This window comes from Cottoperca gobio, chromosome 12 (genome assembly GCF_900634415.1).
Source record: "Cottoperca gobio chromosome 12, fCotGob3.1, whole genome shotgun sequence".
Taxonomy (NCBI): Eukaryota; Metazoa; Chordata; class Actinopteri; order Perciformes; family Bovichtidae; genus Cottoperca; species Cottoperca gobio.
This window is the reverse complement of record NC_041366.1, coordinates 12,643,080-12,667,705: the sequence shown is the minus strand read 5'-3', so window position 1 is coordinate 12,667,705 and position 24,626 is coordinate 12,643,080. Positions and strand designations below refer to the sequence as shown.

The 24,626-nt window shown below is 41.2% G+C and overlaps 1 protein-coding gene across 19 annotated transcripts; it reads right to left on the bottom strand.

Moving 5' to 3' along the window:
* Positions 1 to 494: 494 nt before the first annotated feature.
* Positions 495 to 23,806, bottom strand: add1 (adducin 1 (alpha)). Of its 19 annotated transcripts, none has more exons than XM_029444071.1 (18): positions 23,646 to 23,806; positions 16,849 to 17,057; positions 15,911 to 16,073; positions 15,448 to 15,599; positions 14,992 to 15,072; positions 14,706 to 14,855; positions 14,462 to 14,605; positions 14,184 to 14,282; positions 13,619 to 13,792; positions 13,126 to 13,476; positions 10,246 to 10,341; positions 10,046 to 10,138; positions 9,653 to 9,670; positions 8,478 to 8,564; positions 7,477 to 7,633; positions 6,793 to 7,134; positions 5,849 to 5,941; positions 495 to 2,714 (listed from the first exon to the last, which is right to left on the bottom strand). In XM_029444071.1, the coding sequence occupies exons 2-18, from the start codon at positions 17,041 to 17,043 to the stop codon at positions 2,428 to 2,430; spliced, it is 2,682 nt and encodes an 893-aa protein (XP_029299931.1). In that variant the 5' UTR covers positions 17,044 to 17,057; positions 23,646 to 23,806; the 3' UTR covers positions 495 to 2,427. The 19 variants fall into 19 exon arrangements, with proteins under 19 accessions (XP_029299931.1, XP_029299914.1, XP_029299915.1 ...); XM_029444060.1 differs by lacking the exons at positions 8,478 to 8,564; positions 9,653 to 9,670 and adding exons at positions 4,403 to 4,418; positions 5,015 to 5,052 and having other exon boundaries at positions 2,599 to 2,714; positions 5,849 to 5,953; XM_029444064.1 differs by lacking the exons at positions 8,478 to 8,564; positions 9,653 to 9,670 and adding exons at positions 4,403 to 4,418; positions 5,015 to 5,049 and having other exon boundaries at positions 2,599 to 2,714; positions 5,849 to 5,953.
* Positions 23,807 to 24,626: the final 820 nt, after the last annotated feature.

Below are 24,626 nucleotides of genomic sequence, written 5' to 3'. Positions count from 1 at the left end.
TAATATGTATAGTAAATTTCATCCAGGAGATGCCGCTCACAGTGGTTTACAAGGTGAACATGCTAGCACTATCGTTGTAGGCATTTTAGCCTGCTGAGGTGAGCACAGAGCCACTAACAGGAGATTCAGTAAGTCCAGTGGTCATGGTAATATCACACCAGGCCCTGAAAAGAGGTCAAATAAATGGTACTATATCAAATGTCTGGATACAACTATTGTTATGTATTTTAATGCTCATTTTTCAATATATTTCCCCTCCATGTTTTTATTTTCATTTTTCCATCCTTTATATTTTCACTCTTAATCAGCTAATAAACGGTAAACCATAAAACTATATGCTTTTCTTTACTATTTGACATTCTTGATCCATCTTTATCATGCACTGAACGCAATATTTCAATATTGACTCATGATTATGCACTGATGGAGCTGGCTTACACTATATTTCTACACTAATCAAGCTTTTACAAAAAATTACTACATTCACACAATACTGATTTTCATGATAGTGTTTTTTTTTTTTTTAATGCATGGTTGTACAATAGCCAGAGCCATGAGAAAAACAGGTGCAAATATTATGGCTGCAGATGGTATTATAACACATTTAAATTAGCTCAGACAGAAAACAAATCTGCATAGCTGTGAGATATAAAAATGGACTTAAATGAAAACCATGACAAGGACTTTAGTATCGTTATCAGCACACTAAAGCTAAAAGTAAAAACAATTCAAATAAAAAGGGGTGGTTAGCCATTTAAAGGACAGTACACACGCTAAGCACTCTACACATGCACTCCTTCATGAGTTAGACACTCGGCTTGCAATGATGCACCAACTGCCCTGAATAAAGGTTTATTTAGCGTCTCAGATTAAGTGAAGCATCCTGTCACCATGAGTTACCTTCACTAAAACAGGATGAATAAACAAGTTAGGACGCAATGCATGGAGATGGCCTTAGTATTAATGCCCTGCAAACCTTAAAACACAGCTCATTAGCAATCGCATCATTAATTACACATCAGTGACATAAAAAGAAAATGCTTCTCCAGTGTACATTGTGTCTTTACTGCAGCTGGAAACAGGCATTCAATGACAAAGTCTATCTGCTCAGAGTGGCGTTTTACACAGGAAAGTCCAGGTTGAGGGTTTCTGACATATGATTGATCATGCAGCTTTATACTCGCCATTTACATGTTCCGTAACAACTGTATGTACGTTTATGATAGACGAGAGGTACGAGCTCCCAGACAGTGGTTTACAAAAGAGGAGGTTCACAGTACTCTTACAGCAAGCAATCATGGCTCGATCTACTTAAAAATAATTACATAATGGAAAACAAACTGAAATCTCACACAATATGTCGCTTTTCTGCCAGTTTTTGGGGACAAATGCAAAACAAAGCCACGCTCATATAATTAGAATAAATGAAAAACATAAAATTGAGAATTTGTTTGTTTTTTTTACACATTCCTTTATACTAAAGACAAAAAGCAAATACATCAACCCTTGGAATAATCAGCAACGCTTGCCGATGCTTCCCGGGATGACTCACACTTGTGATCCAACATCACCAGGTTGAAACATCATCATATGCAGGTTTGCAGCACCGCAGATTAATCTAGTTTTGAGAAATATTATCTTCCACATCATATAAAAAGACATACCTGTAAGCTAAGGCTGCGTTAAATGCTTGAGGGTAGAAGGTTTTTAGTAAACAAAACAAAAAGAAGTCAGACACCCAGATGTGATTTAGCTTGTGGATGAATGAATAAACCATTTGGATTATGGAGACATATTATGGACTTTGTATGACTGAATTTCACATAAATAATCAACTTAACAACCCAGCTGCAATTCCCCTGGCCTACCAACATGTAATTACATGTGTGCACAGCTTCAGAGGTCAAATTAGCGCTATGCAATTTGTAGTTCTCAAATTTACCACCAGTACACAGGAGTACGAACTCCTCTTTCTGCATTCAGCGTTTTTTTAAAGACACTTTTGACATATTTTTTGATACAATCCCAATACATTCTAGTGGTTACAACAGTTTAGTAATACTAAACTTTTTAAATGAGGGCGATAAAACCCTAAAACCTCACATTAAGTGTGTGGGCCTGTAGTAATAGACATGCATCAAAAGGCCAGATGGATTGGACAAGACCGAATGCATCACTCACTCACAACTAAAGAAAAAGCCTCTAATAATTAAAAACCTTTATGCAATCAATCATTTTTACACTGTATACAAAATTGGCACACACTAACGAGGAAAAATAGGTTAATAAGCCAGCGACAAATGATATCAAAACAACAAAAAAAGCATAACTGTTACTGTGGCTTGCTCGAAGGGTGCAATGAAAGCAGACAAAAAGCAAAAATGAAAAGAGACAGAGGCCTTGAGGACCGATCCAACATGCTCCTCTCTAGGACTCTGTCTTTTTTTTGTTTTTCTTCAGGAAGGAAGGAGTGCGGAACTTCTTTTTCTTTTTGGAGGGGGATTTGCTGGGAGACTCTTCTCCCTCCTGGTCGCCAGCATCAGCGGGTTCCTCTCCCTCAGCTGCGTCTGCGGTGGCAGGGGCAGGGGCAGGGTCGGAGTCTTCGGCAGGAAGTGCCGGGGCGTCGGAGGGGTCATCAGGTGTTAAATCTGGAAGGGTCTGTCTCAGGGTGGCGGCGTCGCTCTCATCCTTATAGGTTTGCTCCGGCAAGGACTCTGGTGGGAGGAGGAAGGAGATAGTTATTGATCTTGTGGGACAAATTGATGGATCTGCGCTGCTGAGCTCACACAGCACTGAAGCTACTACAAATCGACCGCTGGATAAGCTGGTAAATCCATGAGTTTCTACTTTAAAAAAAAACATTAGCACTTGTCATTACATGACTCCACACAACTTGGCCTCTGACATTTCTGTATTTAAAATCAGTTCAAGATACTGCTGACTTTAAGATATATCAAGAATACAAAAGTAACATTTCCAAAGGAATCATTCCTACTAAATTCACAGAAACAAAATACACCCGACACCTTTCCTCTGATCAAAAGCCAAACCATTATCCTTATTGTCCTTATTCTGCCGGGTGCTGGTACACAGCACGTTTGTTTTACCTTCATTTAAACAGGCAAATCTTAATGAGGGACGTTCCCTGGCTCATTTGCACCCTACATACAAACAAACACAAATCAAAGTCTAACACAGAATATTGAAGTGTTTTTCAAAGATTTTAATAACATAACCACACAAGAGAGGTTACATAACAAGCCTGGGGAGGGTATCGCGTTGAATAGCGCAGCTCTTAAAAAGGAGAAATTAGTTATAATGACGCCTTGATGAATTATTTGAATGCAATTTAATCCAGTTGCTGAGAGTATAGACACTACCCTCTGATCTTAATGAGTTATTAAAGAGTATGCATGTCTTGTTTTCACAGATCACAATCAACTACAATAATCTATTAATTATTCTGGATATCTATACATACATCCATCCATATACATATCTATCTACATATATATACATATCTATCTACATATATATCTATCTACATATATCTACATATATATATATCCATCCATCCATCCATCCATCCATCCATCCATCCATCCATCCATCCATCCATATCTATATACATACATACACACATACTAGTTGAGCAGTGCTGCAATACCTGAGGCCTGTTAGCTTTAGCAAAATGCAGATTAAAGACCTTTTTTGCAGATTTTTTTTATCCTTTTATTCACGTCAATTGCGACATTAAAAAGTCAGAAGACAAGACCCCTTCACAGGGCTAATGATAATAGCAGTCTAACAAATAACAAAAAAATCTGCAAGTCTCAGTTTCCAGCTGAGATCAACGGTCTCTGACTGAAAACGAGGCGCTGCTTTTGTCCGATTCCGCCTGAAATCATGCACCCATCACCCGACAGTTAGAAAAGCCTGTGTCATCCTTTTTAAAATACCGGTACTCCCAGCAAAAAGAGTCAAGAAGCAACAAGCGCTGGTGCTTCATCCAGAAGCTCTGCTTCAGTGGCCCAGACAGCTTCCACACCACCAACTCAAACTCAGGTACAAGCTCACACGGTGCAGCCAGGAGCAAAACTACAGCTTGGTTTATTTTTTAATATTGCTCACATGCTACAGAGAGACTAGCGAGGAAACCCCTTTGTCAATACCTGAGAAAACACCACACAGACACACCAGTCTTCATTTTACATCTCTTGTGTCTGTCACTCAGAACAGAGATGTGGAAGAACACACAACACAGATAAAATGGAGACTAAACAACACCACAGCCAAAGCATCGGACCTCAACCATCTTTCAAGCTAAACCAACAGAGTCTCAGCAAAGCCGACAGCAGCAGCAGCTTTGGTTGGAAAGCCACACCCAAACAAAGTGATGTACCTGGTAAAGGACTCGTCTGCAAGACAAACAAACATTTTCAAAACGTTACCTGATGTTTTTCCCCACATGAAACACAAATATACAGTTTCATATAACAGTGATAAAAATGTGAACATGTGCAAGAAAGGTTGATTAATTTGACAGTGAATCATTGGCAGGAAAGAAAAGAGAGGTTATCTAATGTAAAAGGTTTGGAGAGTTGTGAGGTTTACTTCAGGAACATCCTCCACTTTTGTTTAGACCAGGTCACTTTCATTTGGGTAAATGAGACTTAAATGTATGATATTACATCTAATGATCAAACCTGAAATTTGTAAAGGAACTGTGTCAAGATTTCTTGCCTTAACAGAAACTTAAAATCAGTGAATCCCAGCTAATTAAGAGAGAAGGAGGAACTCTGAAATAACCCCCATCAACCCCAAGAAGAGAGACTCAGAGAACCGAGTTAAAACTGACTGAACAGTCTCAAGCCCCCGGGACAAAGGGTTAGTTCAGACCACAGAACAGCTCTACTAGTGACGCCATGCAGAGAAAAAAGGGTAAAGGATCAAACACGGGTATGAAGGTGACGGGTAATTTAAGAGGGTGGTTAGGAGGTGGAACAGTACGTACTTACTATGGCAACAGGTACTCTTTTGTATTTCCATCTCCTGATTGTAATCGCAGCCACAAAGAAGAAAAAGCACAAGTAGAAACAAATGTCTATGTAGATCAAACCACAGACCAGTGTTAACTTAAAAAAAATTAAAAAAATTAAAATGTGAAATAAGAAGAAGAACAAAAACACCCGAAGAAAATCTTAAAAAGAATGGTTGGGAACCATTCTTAGTAGACTCCAAAAAAGATGGAGAATGGAAGTGAAGGGGTAAAGGAGATACTGTACGTAGAGACACATGTTATATAACAACATTTCAGTATTAGATTACACCTGCGATCTCCCTCATGTTGACTGGAGCTCATATAAAGAAGAAAGTGTTTGACTGAAATAAAGCCAATTGTTGTTTAAATAAAAGATTACAATTTTGATTTACTAACTTTTAGAGCCAGTTCTGGTATCATCATGGATGATACTGTTCACATAGGTGTAATCTAACAGTAATAAAGACCAAGAGGGAGAAAAATAAATGTAAAAAGAACAAAAATAGATTGAAGATGTCTATACTGGGGTCCATCAATATAGGTTAAATATTGACCTGATTAAATAATCTAAACCTCTTGGCCTGTTATTACAGAGAACACAGCACAGCACCTGTAGTAGTAGTATTAAAGACCACAACATGAACAGACCCCAAGACAGGCAGGCAGGCGGACGGGCAGGAGCCTCCGCACTCCCTCTGCAGAACCTAGAAAAGCACCAAGACCCAGCAAGAGGACTGGAGAAACCCATGCTGAGCCAGGCAGAATCAGGCCGCGCCAGGTAATGTTGAGTATGTCGGGCAAACCTACCTTCCTCTGCTCGGACCGGGGTGCTGGGGGGTGTGGTGGTGGGTTTCTGGCTTTGGGGCTCTTCCTCCTCAGGCACTACAAGCTGCTCCAGGTCTAAATGAAAATCAGCAGAAAACAAAATATAAAAAACAATAAGCATTTAAATTATTTATAGGCCATTTGTTTTTTAACCCTCAAAGAATTTTAAGATGTCAACATGGAAGAAAAGGGAGGACAACACAAAGAACCAAACCAGGGAGGAAGATTTAATCAGGAGAACACGGCAAACGCTTTCAAAACAAAACCCAGTGGAGAAAAAGTTATGGAAAAAAACTAAATCAACCGTATCAAATTCAAGCGCATCTCGCAACCAAAATTGCAATTTGTTTTATTGGCAATCAGTCAGAGGCACGGGGGGGGGGGGGGGAGAGTGGACCCCGACAGAGATATATCCAGGACAGGTTAGCAGGAAGAGAAGGAGGACACCATTACTCATGTCCATACATGGGATGCTGATTGGATGACTGAGCTCACACTCCCTCACACTCCACTGCAAAAGCACTTTTAGACTTGAGGAGAGATCTCCCTTAAAGGGCGGGGTGGCTTTAAATCTCAAAATGGGTTTGTTTTAACTGCTTACGTCCTCTCTACTCAGCTCCTCGTCCAATCAAACTGCAGAAAGATATCAGATCTGCCCGAACTCTGATGCCTTTGGACAAGACATCAGAGAGAGGGGATGGGGGGAAAATAATCAAACAAAGGCTTCGAAGATTGAACTGTGGGTAGGGAGGATGCTTGCGCATGGTAAAACAACGGCAGCAGACTCCAAACCCTCAGAAAAAGGAGAGGACACAGCAGGCAGGGATTCCCACGCTCCCACAGAGCAGCGGTGACCAGGGCTGAGCAGGGGGAGGAGGAAAGCGGAAAGCCGGATTTTAGGCATGACTCCGCTTCATCTGGTGTACCTGGAGCCTGATCGGCCTCTATCACTGACGGCTCCTTGCTGAGGGCTCGCAGCACGGCACAGTGGAACTCCTTTTGTGGGGAATCTGGAGCCGAAAAAAAATCTTCTGCGGTCGAAAAAACATCATCTGCAGAGTCTGCGCCACCCTGAGCCGGCTCGGCCCCGCTGGAGAGGACGAGGGAAGAAGGTGTGGCGGTTGGAGGTGGAGCTCTCTCTACGCTGGGTGAGTCAGTCGCAGACGGCGGAGGTGTGGAGGCAGAAGCTTGACTCCTCTGTAGAGTTTCAGGCTCACGACAGGGTACGCTGGAGGTTGATCCCCCCTTACTATCGTCTCCTGCATGCACTGTGAAGTTGTGTGTGTGTGTGTGTGTGTGTGTGTGTGTGGAGAGATAACATCACCAACCTGAAGTTCATTCATTCATGTTTCTGTATGATTTTGCAGGAAGGCAAATGGTATTTTATTACAAGTATCTTTTAAAAATTATTCTAAATTGTATTGTGACCGTTTAAAATAGCTGCACCTAATAAAATGTAATGTTCATGTTATGACATCATAATAAAGTGAAGAACAACAAGTACCAGCTCAGGTGATCTGTATCTATAACTACTGTGAAGACTAATCTAAGAGTTAGTTTTTCCACATTACACTGAGATTCATGTAATCTCCTCCACTCATCAGCTTTACCTTCAGGCCCTTTCTGTTTCTGCTCCACCTCCTTGCGGTATTCCTCCAGCTCCTGGTCGGTTTGTTTGGTGAAGGGGTTGGGACCCTGCTTGCTCACGATAACCTTGGGCTGATACTCCTTTTCGATGATGGCCTTGGATGCAGTCACCAGCTCCCCCTTCAGGACACACAGAAGGAAGGCAGGACGAGATGAGAATCAAGGAAACAGTCACTGCAGGTTGTTTCTGGAAGGATCGATTGTAAACTAGCTGCAGTATCAAAGGTTTACAACGTCTCACTTGATCAGAGGCAGTCTACACGCATAATTATTATGCAGTGTGAGCAGAAGTATAAGCCATAGATGAATACATGTATGTGTTCAGAGCTAACACGCCATTTCAAAATTCAGAAAACACACATTATGATGTCAAACATGTTACTTCGTATTATATTAGGAATATGCAAAATGTTCCGGTTTCATTTCATACAGTAACACTGATGCATAAAAGCCACGCTCTTACAGATATTTAGAAAGAGTTCAAGCCAATAGCATATCACCAAGCGCACAACACAGTGTCAAGGTGAAGCAGAAAGAGCACGACTGCATAAACAGCAATGTGTGTGTTCTTTAAAACAAAAACATTAGTTTTAACTGCACTTACAAGGACTTTGTGTAAATTATTTACAATACATGCATCAAACACCACCATCACTGGATCTGATACCTGCTTCTCTTCACTTCCCACGTCAACTTGCAACAACACGTTTTGAAACAATGCTGAAAATATCTCCTGCAGTCAGATGCATGACAGCTAGATAAAGGATCTTAGCTGGCACAAAAAACATTAGTTGTCAGGCTCTGGAGTGCATAAACACGCCATAAAAGACTACGTCACATGACCATACAAATATAACAAGGAAATGGCCTCATTGTAGATATCAAGTGCCAATCTGCAGGCTCAGAGGAATGACTGGAGGATGATGTGAAGGTGAATAGTATTTGTGACTGGAGCAGCAAGTACCTTTCTAATTGATTTAGCAGGACTATAGGACCCCTCGGACACATCGAGGCCATCAATAGTGTCTGTACAGTCAGATAGAGGGGCGTCCTGCAATAGTAAACCCAGTGAGGGGGGGAGCACAACCCAGCTCTTAAACACCAGCACATTCAGATCAGCTGTCCGTCAGGCAGACGTTCAGAAACATACCACCTTTCACACACACACACACACACACACACACACACACAAACACAAACACACACACACACAAAAGGTGGAAAGAGTACTTCGATAGTACAAACACTATAATCCTCAAGCACATGTCAGGCTACTACTTTGGCTAATATATTTATTAGTTACTGTGAAATCATTTCAATACAAATACACTAACGTCAAAATGAAGAAGTACTGTTGCATAGAAAATAAAAACACACCTGCAGGCTTATGATTTGAGCTGTAAGAGCTCGTAGGTTTAATAACGTGCTTATTTTTTTGTTTTTGAGAAGTTGCTTTCCACCTCTGCAAGCACACATACAGCGCACACATACACAAGCATTGGAAACGCATGCAAAGAGAGATGATTGTGGAAAGAGACGCAGGGCCTTGCGAAGCAGAGGAGTGATGGAACAAACAGCTAAGATCATGCATTGTAAAGAGAAATGATCCACACAAGGGGGAGCTATACAGTAAGTGCCTCGTACAAAACAGCATCATCATCGTACATCAAGGGCGCCTTCGGTCTCACTACCGACATGCTGGGTGAAGTTTTAGGTACTACTAAAACTTGGTTATTGCACTTATTATTAGCTGCTCCGTTTTAATTTGCCCATGTCCTGCTACTCATGCCGTTTGGTTTGTGGAGAAAGCTTTACAAACGGAAAAAGATTGAGCCCAGCGAAGGGAGGGCAAACCATGCAAACTGAACAAAAAGGGGAAATGTTAAGCAATTTTCCATTTTGACTTTTAAAAGAGGATAACGAATGCATGCACAGAAATAAAAGTATACAAGACTGTAGTGGAGATTTTGTTAAACATTACAAGAGTCCAAAATAACCAGTCAGCCAGTGCTGAAACAGATTACAGCCTCAACTCAAAATGCAGGAGAGAAAAAAAGAAACTATGTATGAATATGGACACAACCCGAGCTGGCCAGTTTGGAGAGCAGAGTGAGGTTACCTCTACCAAACGCTACTCACCTGCCAGATTGACAATCTCTGTGGTCAAAGAATAATGTGACAGTTACAAAAGTCACCCCCATGCTCCGGGACACAACATGAAGGACACGTTTTGCAACTGACGCCAGATCAGATTACAAAGAATAGGTTTTGATTGCATCCAATATCTGTCCAAGTTAAGGACAACTTCACGGACAATATTCACACTTTGCAGCATTTTAGTTTAAGGCTTATCTCCACACCTGGACAGAATATACTCGGACTTTGTTTTTCATTCAACTGTATTTAAATTGAATAAAAGTGACCAAACAAGACAAACACTGAAAGATCTCATGAATATGAGAACCATATTCATCTCCAGGTGAGGACGGCTGTAGCAGCGAGGGGGTTTCTGTTGCGAGTATGCAGACTGACCTGGTTGAAGGTGCGTTCCATCCCGGTGCCGGCACACAGAACCTGCGACTGAGGCCCTGCTGTCTTTATGTCCTGCAGGTTCTGCTCTCTGATCTACAAATAAGTCATAACAGAATGATAAACATAAAGTGCATCCATGTGCATCAGGAGCAGCAGATGGCTTATAGTAAAAAGGCAATACATTGAGAAAGACGAGATACCTTATTCCTCATTTCCAGGACATCTTTTGGGTTGGTGTTCAATGGGATGAACTGATTGGCTACGGCAGCCTGGCGGAGACTGTCTTCCTTTGTCCACTGTAAACACCACATAAAGTGTTAAAACACAGCTAAAAACAGATCAACTGAATGACATGATAACCCAAGCACAAAAATAGATTTAGACAAAATACTATGCAGGCTTCACGATACGGGAATCATGCTGAACTGAAATGGACAAAGTTGGATGACTGTAAAAAGGTTTGAATGTAAAAAGTGAACCAATGATGATGAGATTCATTTACACTTTTATAAATTTAGTAAGAGGACTGTTTTCCATCAAAACCTACATTTCCCTCTGATGCTTACTTATCAGTACCCAGTAATGTGGGATGATCACCTAATTCAGTCTAATATGTTTGATTTGTGCAGCGGGGTTCACAAACAGGCCGGAGCCGGGACTACTTTCTCTAAATGGAGAGCGTTAGGGCTGTCCTTAGACATGAAACTGTTGCATAGAGCTGAAGTCGCAAAAATGTAATAATTTGTCAGGAAATGCTAGAAAGCTACAGGCACAATGCTCACAGGAGTACAAGTTAAGTTAATTAAAAAACAGTTTTAGTATTTTGAGATTATGCATAGAATTTCCTACAAATTGGCTATTTTTTCATCCAATAGAGTCGATGGTAAAAACTAGAATCTCCCCAGATGAACCTGCAGAAGGCAGCTGCAAGTGTTTTCCCTTAAGTTGCTGAGAGGCAAAGCTTGTATGACAGGTCAAAGGTGCCAACAGAATACTTCTGAGGGCATCAGTGTTGGTGATGCTCGGTCAGAAGCTAATGGAAAGACAGTTTAAGGCATAAGATGCAACGACTAAAGCTTAACAGTGTATTCGTACTGCTGAAAAGCATTTGTCATCATCATTGATGTACTATTAGAATCAAAAACTAATAGAAAGAGCACACTGAAGATCAACTGAAAACATCACCGAATGAGAAAAACAAAGTAAAAAAAACAAAAAAGGGTGAGGGAGTGAGGGGTGGCTGGATGGGTGACAGATGATGAGGCTGGCTTACAAAGCGAGAGTGGCAGTGAGGGGTGAGCTGGCATCACCAAAGTCATTCCCCAGGCTGATACACAACAACAAGGACGACAGAGATAAGAGAGAAACACACCCGAGGACACTCGCCCACGTTGGGACAAAAAGTCACAACACTACAAACTGAGACAAGAGTGCATCTTTCCTGCAGAGGATGAAACCTTTAAATTGCCTTGACATTTTCCTTGTAATGTGAAAAAAATACCCCCCCCCCGCCCCCACCATCTACTTTTCACAATGCTTTTGTAAACCTGGTAATGCTCAGCATGATTGAAGAAGAAAGAAAAAAAAAAAGCCTCTTCCCATTATTTGCACCAAACTGAATGAGCAGCGGGTGAATAAACAAATCAAATCTTCAGCTTTCATGCAAAAATTATTTCATTAACCTTTTTTTTTTTTTTATACTAGGCATGTAATTCACGGTTGTACGGCGTAAGCTCATTCCTGTGTTTACGTTAAGCTTGGCTGGTTAGCTGCCAAGCCAGGGGCAGGATGAGGGAGGGTTTCTGCATGGAGTAGCTGGGTTGGGTTGGCTGAGTATGAGATGAACATGTATACGCGATATACTCACTGAGAAAGAGTCTCACAACACAACATTTCCTACTTTCCCAACAGGAGATAATTGATTCAAAAGTCAGGTCAAATTGTTTTTTTTGTTTTTTTTTTATCCAAACAAATCCACTCATGCGGGCCTTGAGGTCAAAAACATTTTCAGAATAAATTGAAACCAAAACAAAGAAGAAGAAGACAACTGGGAGCAGTTGTAGAAAAGCAGGCTGCATAAATAGTTTGCCAAGAGAATTTTGCTTTTGATTTAATATCTATAATATATCAGGCATTATTCTGGTTATTAAAGATGTTCAGACAGAGACATGCCACCTCCCTTATTTGTGCAGGCAATATAAATCTTATAACTATGCTTTGTGAGCAGCCCACAAAGCAAACTCACACTTGAGGTTGATATAGTTCATAGTACTTGCATACTGTGCAATATTCACTTTTTATAACTTCTGCAACTATCACTGCCATGTGCATTATTCACTTATCAACTCTGTACTTATACTACTGTTACTCTATTTTATTCTATTTAATTGTGTACTCTCCACTTTACTTTCTTGTTCTTTTGCTGTAACAAGGTAACTTTCCCCGTTGTGGGACTAATACGGGATTTCTGATTCTTTATCCCGTTTGCTAAATCCTCAAAAGTTAACAAAGCTAACGTCAAGATGCAAAGACAAAACTTAGATTGTGTACTGGCGGGGCAAAAGTATAGTTAGCGGCAACCTCACCGCGTCTTTCTACATTCACCTGCCCACTTGAGGACTCATGCCACACCCCTGCTGCTCGCTCCTTTGGGAAAAACATCAACACCAACAATGCATTTCACTACTACACATGCAGTGGGGCATGCTTTGAGCTGCTGGCCCGGCATCATGAAGCATTAGGAGACCAGAAGGGGAAAAGGAGCAAAGAGGGTCAACAACTACTCACAGCTATGCTACGAAGTAATTAACAGAGCAGAGTTAACTGCATTAGAAAGGTGGGTTAATAGGAAATCTGAAAGTACAGTGCGAGTGAGCCTAAAAAAAGCAGAAGTATACCAACTTGTGCTTTAGCCTAGCAGTTGTATAAAAAGGCTCAATAAAAGAAAGCCTCAGTTTCAGCCTTGTACTACACTTTTACTCCTCGCTGTCCCCAGAACCTCAGGATGCCGACCACCTGCCCGTTTCCACCAACAAGGTAGCTGTAAAATCTTTACTATGAACAATAAGGTAGGCACAGACCAAGCAGTTGGTTATACAGCTTGGCACGCAGACACCAGACGAGAGAGACTGCAGCAAGGGTTTCACGTGATCGTGTGTTATGTTCGTCCACACCTTAGGCTTCGACTTGGGGCTGCTGCCGTCAAGCCCGTCCTCGTGGGCCTCGTCGGGCCGGCCGCCGGCATTGAGCCAGCGGGTCTTGTCGCGCTGGCCGCGCTGGAAGCTCTGTTTCAGCGGGGAGCGAGCACCTGAGTCACTGTCCTCCCCGTATGAGTAACCACTGTGGGCGGAGGGAGCGATCTCCACGTCACTGTACTTTTTAGCTTTGTTTTGCAATGCCGGGCAGCGGTAAGGGTAGCCCGTCCTGTAGCCCTGGGAAACAGGAGGACAAACAACAGGGGTTAGCAAATTGTTAATACACAAACTATAAATGTTTAGAGGTCATAGAGCTATGACAATGTTTTGAAAGAGATAATAATATACTTCCAGTCCCTTGCAAAAGTTTTAGACTTACCAAGTTGTCGAGCATTCTCATGAGAGCCTCAAACTCCTGCTCCCCGACCAGCCACTTGGGGTGTGCAGAAGAGCCGTCGCCAGCTGGCTCTGGGACCCGTGGGCGTGACTTGTATTTCGTTGGGTCCAGCAACACCAGATTATCTGGCCCTCCAGCGCTGGCCAGTGTTCGCACCTGAAAGAAATGGGGAGGGATCCCGACAGAAAAACCACAGACGGATCCAGAATACAGAAGAAAAATAAAATGTGGACATGAGGACACACACACACACACACACACACACACACACACACACACACACACACAGACAGACAGACAGACAGAAATCAACATGAAGAAAGATGAACGTGTATAAAAAAAGGTGGAGAGACAAAGGACATAGACAATTGTTATGAAAAACGCAGACGAACATATGGTGCCAAATATAACAACCCAAATGAAAATAAACAGTTCAAAGTGACAATACGTGTGAGTAATTGACATAAATAAATGTCCATGTGCTAGTCGCAATTGCAAATGATATTTCAGAGGGAATGTCCTTTACAGAGCTTAGTGTGCATCCTACCTGGATCTCACAAGCAGTGACCAGATTGTGGATGTAATAGAAAGCTTCCTCCACTGTTTCGCCTACACACACCAAGCCATGGTTCCTCAGGATGAGCACCTGGGAGAGAGGAAATGTAAAAATGTTGCAAAGAAAATCATTCTCATTTCTTAAACGTTTATCAGAAGTTACACAATTAGAATATAGCAGGTTTCAAAATGACATCCCCACAGCTGCGGAAGCAGTAATGATCTTGTTTTCATTTTCCCTTTCACATGCATGCAGAAACACACGGTTACCTTGCGGTTAGGCCCAATGTTCCTCTGTATGATATCAATTTCTTCATCATCCACCAGTATGCCCTGGTAGTCATGATAGCCCACCTCGCCCAGGGACAGTGCCTCAGGTGAGATGGGCAACAGGCCGCATTTCATGGCTGACACCTGCAACCGAACAGGACACACAACATATGACGTGAGACTATAATGAGCCCGTGTCTGTGCTTATAATGGGAATGACTACTTTGTATACACTGTCCCTTACCGCAGCACCCGCGGGTGTGTGTATGTGTATGATACACTTGACATCGGGCCGTGCAGCGTAGATGGCAGAGTGGAGAGTGAAGCCGGCTTTGTTGACCCCGAGGTTGGTGCTTCCCCGGTCAACTATCTCCCCTTGAAAGTTTACCTTTGCCTGGAGAGCAAGGCAGAGAGCAAGGGGTTAATCAAAGCCACAGCTTTAATCACTTTAGCTATGAATTTCACTTGTTTCAATGTATTAAAATCACATGTGAAGTAAAGCTCTAATAGAGACCAGCACAGATTCTCACCAGACTGGACGCGGTGACTTCACTGTACAGGAGCCCAAAAGGGACAATTAGGAAGCGCTCCTCGTCCGAGTTCACCCTGACCTAAAAAAGATAGACACGTTAGATTATAGTGGTACTATACTGTTCACTTACAAACACCAAAGCATACACGCTTAGAATATGTTATACACCTCTAAATCAAATCATCTACCCACTTAGCATTGTGCATGTACTATATTTGTTAACATTTTGGGAAAGTGGAAAGTATGCTGAATTAGCTAAGAGCACTTCCTGTTTGCAATGTAGCCATGGATACACAGATAACTATCACTGGATAATGTATTTTTTGCTCAAAAATGTGATGATAATCAGGCAATTTCTTAAGTGGAACAGATAAATAAATAAATAAAGAGCCTTAAAGCCTCAATATGAATATATCTTTACTGCTGGATGACAAAGTCAGTCAACAGTTCTTACTGTGAGGTGGTTGTAGATGAGCTGGGACCAGCCGAACAAGTCAGCGAGCCGATAAAAGGCAGCCAGCTTGCAGCGGAGCAGCTTCTCGCCCTTGTCATAGGAAATAGAGTCTGAGCCACGCAGATCATTCACAGGAGTCACCATACCCAAACCTGAGAGGAAGAGATGGGGTCAGACGGGGTTCGCTTACATGAAAGGAGGTACAAAACAATACTAATTACATTGTGGAAAAAGAGACAAATGGATCAAATATAGTGCTCTGTACAAGAAAACAGTCCTGATTCCTTGCTAGCAAGAATGGGAAAAGAATCTCACTTACAGATAATAATAGTTAGATAAAGTCTGCCTACTGGAAACCAACTGGACAGAAATGAACTTTGACATACGCTGCATCACTCATTGAGAGCACAGACATAGCAGGCCTGTCAAAAAGTCACACACACTCATTCTCTTCACTGCTTACTCATATTGAGAGCCGCCATGCCTCCCTGCGGTGCAGCGGGATACATGGAAGGCATGCTGGTGGTCATGAAGTCAGCGATCTGCTGCAGAGCCAGAAGGCTAGTGGGCGTCTTTCCCTTCTTCAGCTGATCCTGGATCATTGTCTCCAGCTCATCGCAGAAGGCCTGCGGGACATCAACGCACACAAAAACAGACAGAAACACAGAAAAATGGTAAAATATGTTGCGTCAATGTTCATTTCCATTCATATGAAATAATTATAAATTAAATATTAATGTGATTACATTTTAAAATATTATATGCATGTACATTAACAGAAATAAAACAGATGATTTAAAAAGATAGTTTTTTGGATTGGAACAGTATCAAAACAAATAAAGCAAATTAAAAAAGTGACAAACATTTTCTAAATAAAAGAAACAATTTAATAAAAAAACTAATTGACAAAGATCAAATAAATGCGTATATACTCAATAAGAGAGAAAATAAATATAAAATCTAAGAATATGAACATAACTCAGGTATGAACATTCATTTCTACTTTTAGAAACACCGCTCTTGTATAATTCACTACAGTTCAACGGGACTGTTTTATTAGACCGCAATAGTTACAGCCAGGTAAAAGGTTGAGATCAAGAGAAAACACTGACGTGAGTTTAACAAAGTGAGAACCTCCGGACTCTCTTTCCAGGACTTGAATGCATCACACATACAATAGGCCTCTACAGTAATCTGAGTACTCAGCAGGTCACAGACACACTGTTGTTGGAGAAAAAACTGGATTTATCATGTGATGTTGAAACGGCTGCTGCCTTTACACGAAAAGAGCCCATTCACATGTTAACACGCTGGTGATGGCAGTGTGACCACAGTATGTCGTCAGTTAATGTAGTGTATGCAACTGAATCTGAATTTATTTCATGCGTCTGTTCCACTGACCGGGCTCTGGAGTATCATGGAGACCCTCTTCCTCTGCTCCATCATGTTGAAGTCCTGCCGCAGGTCGGGAGCCATGTTTCTCTCCCTCTGGTACTCCGGGCTGCTCTCATCCACCCGGTCGAAGTATCGCTCCTTGTGGGGGGCTGTGGTGGGAGGGGGGGCCGTCACCACGCCGGCACCTGAGTCGCCGTTCATCCTGGGCTGGCCTCCTGTAGAGGGAGCGATAAGAGATTTAACTTTTTCTGTCAATTAAAAACAATTAGATAACACACATCCCTTCCCATTACATGGGTTTCTAAATAACTCACTAAATCAAAGCTTTACGTCTCTGCGGTGAGACAGTGATGGATGAACTCTTTATATTATTCTGTCTCTGATGTGCTTTGTTTTATGTAAGCTTCTGTGTATATAAAAGATCTTGTTCATTAGGATTAAAACATTTGTCACCAATAGATACTTTAAACAGTATAATTATATACAACTTTAAAAAAAGGGCTCGTTTCTTCAGTCCATATATTTAATGAAAATATAAAATAAATATCAAGTAGGAGACGATAAGAAAGTGAAGAAATGAACATTGCTAGTCATTAGACCAGAAAACCAAGATCACAGAGCCCACACTTTCCCCTACTTCCTGTCACGATCATGTGACCACTCTTCCCAGCTGAGATGGCTGTTCATTGATTTCCACAATGTGTTTCCTGGAATCACAACAACACCACTCAGCTGTCAAGGCTGGAAATATATCCACATGTCTCTTGAAAAACATTAGGAGCAAAAGTCTTCACTAACACTAAGTATGTTGTGGACATCACAATTACTGTATGCTCGGGATTCAATAACCAACATTTAGCTCAAAACATTATCACGCGTCGCCTTCAGCTGATTTAGAGACATAAAGAGACTAGAGAGATATATTTCTTATAGATCCATGTCAATCCAGCTGGCTGGGTGTACTTGAGGATAAATAGTCTCTAGCTGTCCATCACAGCTCAGGCTACTCAAGCCGTGACTCTGAAAGACAGACAGATTTATGAGCACAAGGAAATGAGTCTGTGCAAGCATGCATGGGTAATGTGGGGTTGCTCTGGCAGAAACTGATGCAGCCCATTAGTCGGCATCAATACAAATGTTCAGTCACAACTACCATGACAACTGTAGACCGAACCCAAAGCATCCAGTATCACACTGCGAGCTGGCAGAGCCTCACTCTTTTATTAGTGTTCTGAGATTTTACACAACATCAAACCCAACATCTCTCCACGAATCTCAGGTCACCTGCTCCAATCAATGACCATGTATTGTCCACTGCCAATTTAACATGCATCTTTGAAATTACACAATTATATAAAATACATTTAAAGTCAGATTCATTTTTTAACTAAATTCGTTTTTGTAGTTTTTGTGCATCTTATCAAAGGGTCATTCTGGATTAACTTCAACATCTAACATTATTTATTCAGACCAAGATTCAAATTAAATACTCTAGGAGTCTTTACGCCCAACACGTTGGAAGAAATTCCAATCTCTGTCCATAGAAGAGGCGGTAGTCGGGGTCCAGACCAGCGCCTTTGTAATGACATTCGCCCCCAATTTCATAAAAACGAATCCTCTCACATTCTTCTCTTTGGCATCTCGTCTCTCCTGTTTTCCTTTAATCATAACTACGGTCTTAATTTGCAATTACGAAACAAAGAATATGAGAACCGCAAGCTGCATAGTCTGAAAACATTCAGGAGGGAAAACTCTGATGTCGTAATCACACAAGTGGAGCCCAACAACAGTCACTGACAGAAGAAGAAGAAGGACGTCAGCAATTAGCTCTGGTTCCAAATACTCTCATTAGGGAGAAAGAGTCTCTGGCCTGTTATTAATACAAAAGTGTTGCCATGCACTGCAAACAACAACAGCTCAGGTTGGATTGATGCTGGAAAATTAGCAACAACACAACAGGGTCGTGACACCCCTACTACATTCTCTGCAGCTCCTTGCCAGACTGGCTCTTGTCAGCCTAGTTTACAGAAAGACGGTCTTCATGCTTCTAGACTGCCCGTCTGATCTCCTTCACTTTGCTCTGACTTGTTTATGCTGCATTTGCTGTCTGTGGTTCATGTTGGTGGTGCTTATTGCTCGCGGCAATGATAGGAATCAAGCATGTCTGCGGACAGCGGGACAACTGAAAATGTAAAAATGTAACATTCATACTGTTGCTTTTTAGTTTGAAGAGGAGAATATAGTCATTTAGGCTCGATATCAATGCTAATATTGCTCACAACGACCCATCTCTATGCACTGCAGGAATTGTGTAATACGATCCTTTTGATTGTCTTGAGGCTGCCATCAGTCAGACACTGCAGAGCGCACGACCACAAAATCTAGAGACACCATTCCAGCATGAACATCCCTAAGCATCTTTTTCTATGTTCAAACAAACAACCAGATCCGTGCGTTGTTTGTTTCCCGTGGAGAATACAGCAGTAACAAAAGGCCGTAGATGGAGGAAGCTTTCACTATCTATGCACGATGTCGTCTCCTTACAACCCCCGCCTCGTCAGACCCCCTACTTCTCCTCTCTCCTCAGATATGGAGGTGAAGGGGATCGGCTATCCTCCACTCCCGCTAGGAGTGCAATCGCTATAGAAACCAAACGCATTACCATGGAAACACGGGACAGCCTTTTAAAGATTGCTGTTATGTAAGACCAGCTGTAGGCCAACATCACGCTGCAAGCCAACTCCAAACTAATGTGTTACTCCTTTTACATTAGAATCAACAACATGTCAGGGACTCTGTGTCTTATTCAGGGACTTCTAGAAATGTTAATATATTTTTATGGAGCTTTGAAATAATTATTAAAATGAGTTCCCAAAAGGAATCTCAAAAAGGAACAACATGACCTGGTTATACTCTAAAGGGTTCAACGGATCATAAACTCATGGTGCAGATCGTATCACGATTTTGACTCTTGAGTTATTTAAAATTTGACCTCATGTCCTGAGTGTGGAACATTCCCACAAATATGTGGTGGATATATCCGCTTGATACCATGTAGCCCATCTTTTTTAAATGTAAATGGCAGTTTACAAAACCAATAATCTGTTGATCTTTACGAATACAGACTCAATGGCATAGCTCTCTGTGCTGGAAAAATATGTTTTAAAATCGACTTGAATCAAACTGTGACCTTAAAATCGAAACACATTTCATACAGAACAGTATATGCCATCTGCTTTTGCACAACTAATTCTGTTTGTTGTAAACCGAGTGGCCACAGGTGGCTAGTTAAATATCTTAAATAAGAACAAAGCTTGCAGGTGCCATTCGCATTGAACTATTTAGTAAACTGAAAATCTTTGGACTGTTGGGAAAAGGAAATCTGTGATTTCAAGAGATTAATCAATCATATAATTGTTAGCAGCAGCCCTAATCTTATTCTATATTGTGATATTAAAACGCATGATTCAGTATAATTTCAGGAATTAAATCAAATAAACTGTACAAATTAAACATGGCTATAAAGCAGTCCTGCAACACGTCTCATTGTTACCTCAGTACTAACACTACGGCCAAATGTCTGAAGGTTGACACATTTACATACTTCATTGTATCTTCAAAATCGCTCAAACACAGTAGAGAAGTCTACGTTCTCTGGAAGAAATATCTCTTAGTCTCAAACCCATAATTTATGTGGTTACTATGACAATGCACAGTTGAAAAGGAAAATGAACAGGATGCTGTTAAACAAGCGATTGAATTTCTTTCTTCTAGATGACTGACTAAACCGATGTTTTGAACTTGCAATGACACCACTCAATACAGACGTTTCCATTCTCAACAGCAGTTGCTGTGAGCCAATGATACGAAGAGAGAGAGATATATGTAGAGAAGCACCAGCCTCTCTGCTCTCACGGTGGCTGGCTTTGTGTCAACTTTAAAGCTCTGGGTGTACATTGTGCATATTTCAATCATAATTAAAGAGACGGAAGCTTGCACTAAAAAATATATTTTAAAGCATGACTAAGCTCTATGAAAAAAAAAAAAAAAAGTGAAGCTAAGAGATCCGTTTCATTTGTTCCAGAAATATGCCAATCAAGGATTCGGCAGTGAAAAGATCATTATGGTGTGGGAAAAAGATTATTGACCTCCTGCTGGTCTTTCTGTTACAGTTTTAGAGTGTGCATGTGTGAGAAGCTTCTTTCAGACATTTGAGAAATGCACTTGGACAAAGCTCTTTATATATCGCTGAGCTGGATGCCTGTCATTACTGGAGATGAAGAATCCACCAGCAACTGCTCTTTAGTGTGTGTGTGTGTGTGTGTGCGTGTGTGCTACAGACCCTAATACTATGACTGGTAGGAATGCATTAAGTGTCATTTTAGCTCTGCCCCAAGTATGGTCTTGTGCACCTGGTAGAGGGGGCAGCCCATGTGCAAAGGCTGTGACCTTACTCCAGCGGACCGTGTGCGTTTCCCCTTTGGAGTCAGATCGACTGCTGTAGAATTATAGTTCATTGGCATCCACTTCACGAATACATTGAGTCTTTATCCATTTTTTCAATTATGTAATTGTATCCCACAGTGTAGTGTCCAGGTTTTTGTGCTTAGCCATCTGATGCTAACAATCTGAAAAACACTGGGTAGACGCACACAGCAAAAGAGGAACTACGATGAAAATGTAAAGTGCAACGCATTAAATAACAACGTGAAGGGGGTCACTTGTACTGATGAACCTACAGCCAATTGTCACCAGAATCTGCACCACCAAGAGAGCAAAGAGATACATCGAAGTTTCATTCGAAAGACAAGTAAATAACTCCTGAGACGAAGCCAACAAAATGCTTTTTATAAATGTAGCCTACTATATAAGCTTCACTATCGCTCATGGGAAAGGTATTATCTGCTGCAGACTATCATGGCCAGGCCAGGCGATGTGTTTAGTTGAGTGCGAGTAGAGTGGCTCGGGGTTTATCTAGTCGTCGCATGTCATATGGGACAGAGGGGTGGAAGATTACTCTCTGAAACAACACACCCCTCCCTGCGCAGCTTCCTTAGTCTCACTTTCGCCTGTACCATCATGTGTACATCTGTATAGAATTGTGTAGGCTAAATATTTGACGCAAACATGGATACATTTATTGACACGATCCTAAATGACCCCTGTGGTGTGAAAGAAAGTTCAAGAATGACTGTTTTCGCATCTCTAACTTTAAAAAATAAAGTGTCCTGCTAAGTGATCACATATGGGGAGGAAGGAAGGAAAGAGTGAAATCGAGAGAGAATGGACTTGAAATGAGGAACACATTTTCAGCTGCACTGCAGTCAAGGGTGTGGGCGTGGGGAGTGGGAGTAAAACAAATACTCTGTATCTAGAGTGAGTGTGTGTGTCTATGTGTGTAGTAGTAGTAGTGTAGTGTGTGTGTGCCGAGGGTGGCAACATGGAGCCGGACTGACAGAGCTAAGCTCCTCCTTTGGGAGTTTTACTCATTCTAACAGAATTACCAAATCCAGGGAGTTACCATCCCTTAACACTCACAGACATTTCATCTCGACAGTTTGGCTTTGCTAATCCTCATACAGTGCGAGGGGGAAGGGATTCACAGTGGACTTTAGTAAGAAGCCAGACACAACTATGTGGTTATGTTCTCCAGTTTGGGGCTAAAAACAAACAAACAAACAGTCATCAACAAAGCATATTAAACCCTCAGGTTATTATAACCTTCAATCCCCTGACACACTCTTACGAGAGCTGGACAATTAGCGCTGCAATTTACAATTATTTCTTCAATTTCTCTATTAATCTGTAAGTCTATAAAATGTCAGAAAACATTGAAAGAGCCCAAGGTGACATTGTTTTGTCTCACTAAGAGCAAAACGTGGAGATAATCCAACTTGAAGCAGCAAATATTTCATTTTTCCTTGTTGCTATGGTGCAGGAATATGATGATATAGCTTCATTGCAATCTTGCACTACTAATGTACAGTGTTTAATAATGCACTATCATCGTATGTACACTGTATATTTGGAGTTAAGAGTATGGCCCCAGTTTTATCTCTGTCTCTGGTTATAATTTTAGGTTTCTATAATGTTTTATTAAATCCTTTTCACTTATAAAGTGGCCTTGGATACTGTAACAACTATCTATCTGATGCAGTGTGGCATGGTATTTCTCCTTATACTGTGAAACGACAGGGTGAGAAGAGATGTGCTTACAAATAAGGAAAACTAATGTGCACAATAAGTATTATTATTATTATTATTATTATTATTATTATGCAGGACATAGTGCCATCTGAACAACAGGAAACTGCTCCATCGCAAAAACCCATATCATCCTGCTTTAAAACACGCCCAGACTAGAAACAAACAGAAACACTACATGGAAGAAACCTATCGACTCGAGCAGCCCATATTAAATAACTACAGCAACTGTGCGCATGTGAACTGCAAAATAATGCAACCACGGGCCTGCTCGGGCAGCAGGGCGGGCTAACGACACACACACACCGGACACAAAGTGTTTGGCCCTGGGCTGTTGTTCAGCACAGAACACCGTCGAAGGTCAGGCGAGTTTTTAAATCAAACTAAAACGCAGAAATACTCGTTTTAAAAAGGTGAGAAAACGTGCAGCGCTGCCTCTCTGCAGACTGCACCGAGCAACATATTAGCAAAACAGTGGGAGAAGTCGCCACACTGAAACACAACGAGACTGTGGAAGAAACATTTTTTAAAAACACACACACACATGGGTTATGTTGTACCACTGAAATGCAAACAGTATCGATTATTTCCGAGCTTACCCTCTCTTTTGATGTGATGAAATATATAAACAGTGCTCGGTGAAAGCAGGACGGCGGGTTACACTATCTTTATCCCCTACCCTGGTGATCTCAGAGTGGGTTTATCTCTCTGCGCTCGTCGTCCCTGCGTCGCTTCAACGAGCCACCATCATCCCACTTGGGTGCGGCAAACTGGTTAATCTTCGGCTCACTATTGGTCACCTGGAGGCACGTGACAGCACCGGGGCGAGTGATTGGAGCACGAGCTTCTTTGCCCGCCCCTCTGAAAAAGGCTTTGGGTATAAATGCATCCATGGTTTGTATTTTACTGCTGATGCTAAAGCCATGGAGCTGCTACGCGTATATTTGTTCAGTTTCATGTACCTGTCCTATTGATGGCTAGTGTGTGGAAAGTACATTTACTCAAGTATTATACTGAAGTGCAGCCTTTGAGGTACTTGTACTCTACTTAAGTTGTTCCTTGTTATGCTACTTTATATCTACTGAACTAAATTGGGAAATAGTGTATTCTTTTTACTTTACTACATTTATTTGATACATTTAGAAATTAAGATTGTACTTTAAAACATATAATGAATGACATTGAATGACATTGGTGCATCAATATTAACAATCTAATAATGTCTAATAGGCTATAACAATATTAGTTGCAGGGGACATTCAGTACTTTCTCTTTTGATACTTTACCTACATTGTGTTGTTAATACTTTTGTACTTTTACTTAAGTAAATGCATCTAAGTACTTCTTCCACCATGCACTGTTGGTGACAATAATATACCAATAAGTTGAAGGCTAACCTATATGGTATGATACTGCATTTTACGTGTTCCTGTGCTGCAGCATATAAACGTGTTTTGCATTTGTTGACAACAATATTTTTAACCTATAGCAACTCACAATAATACTAAATTAGTATTTTATTTATAGACCATATGGCATAGCTTTCAAAAACAAAATAATATTCAAATAATTACATTTAG